At 39.2% G+C, this 8,334-nt stretch overlaps 1 protein-coding gene across 1 annotated transcript in view; it reads right to left on the reverse strand.

The window, feature by feature from the left end:
• The window catches only part of LOC104531378 (RNA-binding protein 20), a gene marked incomplete at its 3' end in the record, with an annotated part of 99,886 nt that extends 91,826 nt beyond the window's left edge, over positions 1–8,060 (reverse strand). Inside the window, exon 1 of the mRNA XM_029087042.1 lies at positions 7,809–8,060. Coding sequence (XP_028942875.1) covers positions 7,809–8,060 — 252 coding nt within the window. The remainder of the gene's footprint in view (positions 1–7,808) is intronic.
• Positions 8,061–8,334: the final 274 nt, after the last annotated feature.

An 8,334-nucleotide genomic window follows, 5' to 3' on the forward strand; every position in this document is an offset into this window, starting at 1 on the left:
CCTTACACACATAAATAATGCTCATGTGTATGAATAAGGCTTTTCAAGATCAGTCTCACAGTATATATACTATATCCAAAGAGGAATTTAAGTCTTATTTACCACTGACAAGCAAACTGTCTTGGCCACCTAACTCATTTATGTAATATACGACATGTTGCTTTACTCTGCACAGATATACTTTGAACTAAAAAAAAAACCCTACTAAACCACTTCTAGCCCTTGCAAATTTCCATTTTACTCCTTTTTTTTTTTTTAAGAAGAAAATTAAATCCTTCACTACTTTGCAATGCAGAAAACCTACAAAATCTATGCTGAACAGTAATGAACCCTTGTCTTTTAGAAGCCTGATCTACCAAATCACTTATATGTGATTAACTCAAATTTTATTGTCAAATTTGAAGTTAGCACTTTTTACTTCTCCTGGAGCTGGAAAGGAGAAGTTATGTTCATATAATATCCAAAACAGTGCAGAAAACACAAGAGTTGACCTGGATTCAAACACCACTGAACTTTTATTCCTTGTTTACACCACTTTACCTAAGAACCTGTTTGCCCATCCTGCCAACAGAGGTATCTCTAAACACCATCCCAGTCAACCACTATTCTTCTGTACTACTTAGAAACATGTTCACCTCTAGACACATCAATTACACTTTCTTAAGCATAATGCATGTAGGAGTAGCCTGAGGCAAACCTCTTGGGACATCTCAAAAAGAGTCAACAGGAAGATGCCGGCAAAAGGGTAAGCCCTGTCTGTACCATGAGGAGAAGGTATTGCTACAGGAGAGAATAGTGACCTTGAATGAAATGGTAAATAAAGAGCCCAATGTTTGGTTGTTGGTTGGCAGGAGGGTGGAAAGCTGTAGGTGACCTTACAAGAATGTGCCATGAGTGGGGCACAAATGGATGACACAGAGCACATGGATAGCAGGGGTGTGAATGTTAAGATGTGTTAATGGAAGAGTTTGCAAGATAAGAGGAGCTTTGGGCTGAAAAAAAAATTCTCACTCTAGTTTGCTAAAATTTCTCTCTACAGTTTCAAGAAACGAGAGTTATCTTTTCTCCATATCCCATCCTCAGTGTGAATTGTGCATAACCTCTGACAATGAATTTTATGTGGAGGAGCAGAGGAAATCTCTGACAATCTCTGGAGTGGCATCCCGACTGCAAACCACGCAAACACACATAGCTATGCACAGCTCTGCAGGGACTGCAGCAAACTTCTCTGTACCAGAAGTTAATTTGCTCTCACTATACTTGAAGGCAGAGCAGAAAGCAGGGTGAAAAAGATATTAATAAAGCATTATATTGCATTTTGTCCTCAGTAAGTATTTTGCAATTTTATTTTACATTTTTGAAAAAAAAAAAACCAGAGGCCAAAAAGACAACAATAAAAGCTGGTCAGTATAATGAACTGCATGTGTCATCAACCTAATAAAATTACTTAGCACATCTTCCCCTAAGAGGAGAACATATATATCAGCAGAGACAAAAATAATATTTCTTACTGCAGAAACAGAGTGTGGTCAGCTTACTGCTACTTTTCAACTACACAATATGTAAAACCCCACAGGAGATTATTTGTTACCTCAGTAAAAGAAACATCAGCCATCAAGTCACTTGTTGCAGAGGTAGTTAAAGTCTATTTCTTAAAACAAAGACTCAAATGTAAGTGAAAATGCAAGAGCAACTCCTGCACATTTCCAAAGAAGCGGCCCTAGCTTCCATACACCACCAACTCACACATCTCCTCCCTCCGGGAAAAAAGGCACAGAGCATAAAACTGTACATTTTGACACTTCCAAATTCAAAACATTTTACATTGCCTGAATTCTAATACTTTGCAGCCTACTGTACAGAAAACCACATGATTTATGGCAAGTTGAGGAAAGCTAAGACTAGATAACATCGGATGCTTCTGGTACCTCAAAAGCTAGTAAGCCAGGGAAGGGACCAGGTGAGCAGCAATCAGCCAGGGAGCTTGCTCATAACCTGCTCACAAGACCATTTTCTCTGCTGATTCTGGCCAACAGAAGACATTATTCAAGGAAGTTAAATGCTTCCTTATCCTGTCCCTGTCTTTTCCTAGTAAGAAGCGATGAAGCAGAACATTCCCCCATCCCTCTTAAAGCAGTCACCATCATTAACATTTCATGTAACACAGGCTTTAGAGTTAAAACTATGCAGGAGATGGATGACCCTTCACAACCAGTATAGCTACAGATTCGTATCACCGCCAAAGTCAGGCAGGGCTCGTGGCACCTTTGGAGCATTCTCCAAAGGATGGTGAGACACCTGCACATCTTTAAACAATGGAGATGATGGAGGACAAATCTGAATGGCATCATTTTAGTGCAACAGCCACACGGCACAACTCCACCCTGGTCCCGCTCGCTGCCTTGTTCAGCTCAACCCCCAACACAGACATGCAGAAAACTAACAACAAATGTAGTTTGACACGTGCATGAGATAAATATGTAGTTTGTGGTACAACTACTATCAGTTAAACTCACATTTCAAAGTTTACATACACACACACCCCCCTAAAAAATGCAGTAAGCCTGCAACAAAATAATTGCCTGTGCACTCATAAATGCTAATCCTTTAAGAAAACAAGCTTTTGCCCCCCTTCCCAATAGAATACCAGATGCTTTTATTTGGCATTTTTTCTAAATAGGCAAGAGGCATTTGTAAAGAGGGCTAGGCTTGAGTTGTCAGAACAGGACAGTTAATAAATGTTTCTAAAACCCAAAGGGGCAGGTTTTCTGGTTTCGCTCAGTGTGTCAAGTGACAGCTTCACGGTGACAGGTCATTAGTGTGACAAAGAGAAAGCAGCTGGACATAGAGGGGCAGAGGCTAACAGAGCGATTACATCCTTAAATCAACTATAAAATGTTACAAAGGATGAAGAGGGGGTAAAAATGGGGGAGTATATTCAGGGGAATAAAGTCAGTCTGATAAAATGCCTAGCTGCAAATCAGATCAAAGGAGTTCATTAAAATAAAAAAAAATAATCAAAATACCTTATTCTTCAGAAAAAGCAGATTCTATTTGAAGGAGTATCTTAAAGTGACTAAAATTATTATTTCATGCAAACAATCCATTTTTTACCCTAAATACATTTCTGCAGTCCTCTATGAAGTATAAATATACATTTGATGATCTAGTTCCTCCCATTTTGACAGCCCCTATAAAGGATCAGAACTAAAAAGTGTTGAGGTTTTTAGCCATCTCCATTTTCCTTTCCTCCAAATGGGGTCTGAAAGATTTTAGCGTCATCACCACAGCGTAGCAGTAGCCGAGCAGGTCACACATAACTAATTACTCACTGTTAGGTGCACAGAGCTTGAACGGACAAGGCTGAATTAAAAGGAAAACCAAAAGAACGAATTTCCCAGTATTCCCATTGATGGGAACAGTAGTATTTAATATCCAATAAAAGAGCAACACTCAGGCAACTTAGTTTCAGTAAAGAGGACTCCATTGCCAAGTGGTCCAAAGTCCACTTACTACATTGCATCTCATAAAGTATGTGTTTATGTATTATTTAACTTTTTACTAAAATTGATATCACTGCTGTTATCTCTCTCTCCCCACTAAAATATGTGAAAGAATTTTGACATTTCTGGGCAACTGAGGATTGATAACTGATAACACGAGCCGGACCACATGGAGATGTTTGCATGCAAGGCATTCCTTCTAAATTCTTTTTTTTTTTTTTTTTCACCCCTTTCCACTTTGTACCTCTGTGCTCTTTCTTCAAGCCTTAAATTCAGTTTTATTGTGCTTTTCTCCCAATAAGCTGTTCAGTTTTAAATGAAAGTTAAAAAAAACAAACAAACAAACAGAAGAAAACCCAAACAAACACTAAAGATTTAAAGACAAAAACCCCCACACTTTCAGACATTTTTTTTTAATTAAAAACACCCATATGATTAATCTTTAAGCTTTGGGTCACACCTGATGTACAGGTGGGGTCATTGGTTTCCATCAGAAAAGATAATTTAAATTTAAAAAAATATTCTAAATGTTGAGAAAATTAAATGTTAGAGAAGGCAATTATCATTGCTGGTGTTACTTTTTGTAACCAACTAAACTTAAAAGTGAAGCACCCTCCGGGTGCCCCTGTCCCTGCCCACCCCATGCACATACACATTTGGTACACACAATTTAAGTCCTGATTTTAATGTCAGCCGAGGTTCTAAGAAAAGTCTCAATAATTACACAGCGAAGAGCCAGACAATTCCAAGAAAACTGAGGTTCCTTCGCTGTGTGTTTCGTAACGTTCAGAGACGATGAATGGGAAACACAAGGACGAGTTTAATAACGTGGGTTCAGTTCCCACATTCTCTGGCCAGACCCACACCGTGCAGTCTGCTTTGTCAGCTCCTGTCCCTTGTTTTGCTAAAGCTCCTCAGCTAAGACAGCTACAGCTCTTTCTGGTTTGTTTTCGTCTCCATTCAGGGTCGTGACAGTTGTTACAACACAAACTCTCCAAGTTTTCAGGGCTCTCTCACACAGGGAAGCAACACAGATTTTCGAGATGTACTTTAAAAGGCAAATAAATACGGAAAGCCTGGATCAGTAACAGGGAGAAGAGAAACAGTAAAACCAGTGTTTCTCCTAATGTCCTCTTATTAAGTATCAGTTTAGCCTTTGCCATATATGCCAAACTATTTGCCATGACTAATGTATCTAATGGGAGTACATTTCATATTTTATCTCTCCTGAGAGACCTTGAGTTAGGGAAAAAAGGAAAGAAAAGGGAAAAAGAAAATCCTACGCTTTACACAAAATAAACACACAAGGAAGGATAATTAAAAAGCACACGCTTAAACATAATGGGTTTAAATTTTTCAAAAAAATAAGTTGGAGGTTATTTTTCCCAACAAGTTTTCTCCTCTCTGCTACAGGAAATAAAGGACTCAAAGCATTCATCACCAGCCTGCTTACTCCTGTCTGCCCTCAGAACTGGCACAAACTGATGACGACTCAGGCGCAGATGTTGGAAATTCCATCTTCCTTCCAGAGGAGCTCAAAATCTCCAGGGCACAACCCCTTAGAAAAAAAAATATTAACTTTGGTTTTCCCCCATTCTTTTAAAGACCTCTTTATTCAATTTGTAAAACAAACGTATACTCCTACCAACACAGGGAGTTAAAAACTGCTCCATTTCCACTGAGCAGATATTACCCATGACAAATTATTAGGACCGAGAGCATGCAACCAGCCATTAAAACATACAAAGAGATTGCATTTTAATACAATTAGGTCTTCTATAATTATGGAGTTTACTTGTGGCATGTTTTAAGCGAGAACTTTCACACAAAACACTCTTCATGCAACATCTTTATAGTTAGCCCACAGCCACCGCTCAGTCCTTTCTCTCAAGTTATTTCCAGCTAGTTGCTCCATCAGACTGCAATGAATCACACACCTGGAATTATTAATAGGAGTCTCCACTCGCTCATGCTGTTTAGGCACTCCAGTCAATCTAACAGCAGGTGCTGAAATTTGTCACACACTTAGCTGTCATCTAAAAATTACATTTTGCAATACCATCTCCAAATTATAAACAAAAATGTTCTCACAAAGAGCAGACTTACCTAAAAAGAGGGAAAAAAACCCCCTCAAAACAACAGTTCCAAAAATGTATTAAAATCTTTCTGTGCAGAACAGGTATTTGAGGTCTCTTCAGGGATTTCTCACACGTGTTTCACTTGCTGGTGCTACAAGTCCCTACCCTGCATTTCCACTCCTTCCCCACACCTGCAGCAGAAACCAGTTATGAACAGTAACCAACACCATCACAACCGTCCTTCTTCTTCTCAGTCTTCTGCTTTATTTCATATGCAAGCGTATGGTTTTGTAAGTCATCCTCCGGAGTGCGTAAATTCAGATTTCCCTTCCCCACCAGCTTCTCCTTCTCAGCTCTACAACCTAAGGGCTTTGACTGCAATAAGGCTTTTCCTTGTGCAAAATGAGAAGCATTTTCCCATCAAACATCACAACAACCTGCGCAGATAGAAAGCTTTAACTGCTCTGTATATCTTATGATTGGACCTTTATTATCAACTGAAATGACGCTGTCACTCAAGGGAAAAAATACAACGTGCAGACAGCTTATTTCAATTTTTATCTTATTGTACTCAGGTACTATCAGAAAGGAATTTCAAACTATGGATTCAGTTATATTTTAATATTAAAATTACATTATAAATGTTAAAGTAGAGAGACATGTAAAGAACATGGAACATGCTACCTGCGTTGCATGAGTTCAGCCAATGTAGCTGCTACCAAAGACATTTCAGATCTCCAGTTTTGCTAAGTTTTAATCCTTGTTCAATGCTCGGTGTTCACAGTGAAAGTTTACCAGCTGCTCATATAGGAAGTAATTTTTTAAAATTATATTGGTCTTCACCTAATAGCTGTAAAAATTTCTAACAAAAGTACTGGGGGAAAGAAAGAAGGAATCCAGAGAGCTTTTTAAGTTTAAATGGTAAATGGAAAAATAGAAGTGTTGAAACGGGGAGATCCAGTTAAACATCACACAATATTCTGATCTACACCGCTCTGAATTAGCATTCTGCAAATGCACACATATTTACTGCAGCTCACAAAGCAAAAACACAGCAACTGTTAAAAAAAACCAAAACCCAACAGTCAAGAAAATCAAAATGCTCAGGAAAATAAGCCAATGTTTTCTTTCCTAGTAATGAAACTGTGACTTCATTTTGTAGAAGAATCACTGCTTTCCTTTCCATCCTATTTTGCCAATTGTAATACCTGTTCTAGCTATTAGAAATAAATTCCGAAGAGCAATTTAAGATATTCCCTAACATCTCACTTCCTAAAAATCACTGAATATCCAATTCAGATTATAAACCACCAAGTTATTATCAGTAAAAAATATGTATAATTTGTCTGCGTTTCCAATTAAGTGCAGGGTGGGGATTTATTAATTATGAGGTAAACACAGAGGCACACACCAAATTATGCCACGCGGTTACAAAACCGTGCGATCAAGTTGCAGGACCTTAGATGGTGATGTTCGACATTTGCCATTCTGCGTCACATCACCATGACAAAGAGCAGTCAGAACACGGCACCTCTCTCAAATCTTCCTATTAAAGGTAGGGTCAAAAGGAAACCATTTCAAGTTTTCCTACCTATAATTTGCTAGCAGGCATGACCGGCAAAAACCTGATGCCTTTGTGCATAACATGCGCCCCATGAGAAATACAACCATGAAGCAGTCCTGACAGCTTCACCTGTCTGACTTGCAATAGACACCCACACAAAGTCTTGATAAATGTGAAAAAATAAGGGCCAACTTCAGAGACCATAGTTTAAAATTTAAGATTGATAAGTAAGTGTAAATTACCTTCTAGCTGCTCAGTAATTCATATGTAGCACTGCAGCTGCCCAGCAGACTTAGGAAGCAACCATTAATGTTTCTGTTTCTGTTTCAATGCAAACTCCCAAGTCTGTATTTCCAGTTAGGAATAAAAACGTGGGTAACAAGAACCGTTAACGTTTTCATGATTAAGTTACAAAACACGATTTAAAAGCAAATAGACTAAAAGCAAACAAAGCATCAAGAAATTTACGGGCCACACTCCACAGCAACTTTAAAAGTCCAGTTTCATACACATTTATAAAAGATAACATGATTCCCAACTTCAAATAAGACTCATACTCTGCTGTAAAGTTAAAGCACATGTAAAGTATATATTTATATACGTGTACATATGCATTTTGAAAATACAAGCGAGAGAATGGAAATAATTTCCTCCGTTAGTTACATCATTGGGTGTTGTTGACAAAGCGATGAAGGCGATGCCTAAACCAGTGCCCTTCACGAAGGGGTAGTTGCAGGGAAGCAGCGCAAGCCCAGCTGCGAGGCGGCCGCAGCTCGACAGTGCTTTGTCACACTGGCGCTTTGCTTGACGGCCAGACACGGGCTCAGTCCAGTCGGTGGCCTGGGACATAATGTCAAAGGCGTTTCTCAACCTACGCCGCTGCACAGCGCCCAGTGTCCCGCTCCTCAACTCCATCTTAAAGTAATAGAAGGCGACTCTAGCGGCTCCGTAGCTGGGCGTTCGTTAGGGGATTTACTGCTCTGTTAAAAGCCCCCATCTCTTCTAACACGTTACAACTCTGCAAAAATCAGATACGGTGCGTGCAACCATCTTGAATCAGCACAGATCACCTCCAGCGTTACTCATGCTTTACGTACTAACTATGGAGCGCTCAGTTTGTCCTCAAGCTTCTCACTTAACCAGAAAAGTATCGCTCACACCACTTCATCTCTGTGGCAAAACTACTTTT

This window comes from Antrostomus carolinensis, unplaced genomic scaffold (assembly GCF_000700745.2).
Source record: "Antrostomus carolinensis isolate BGI_N321 unplaced genomic scaffold, ASM70074v2 scaffold12579, whole genome shotgun sequence".
Taxonomy (NCBI): Eukaryota; Metazoa; Chordata; class Aves; order Caprimulgiformes; family Caprimulgidae; genus Antrostomus; species Antrostomus carolinensis.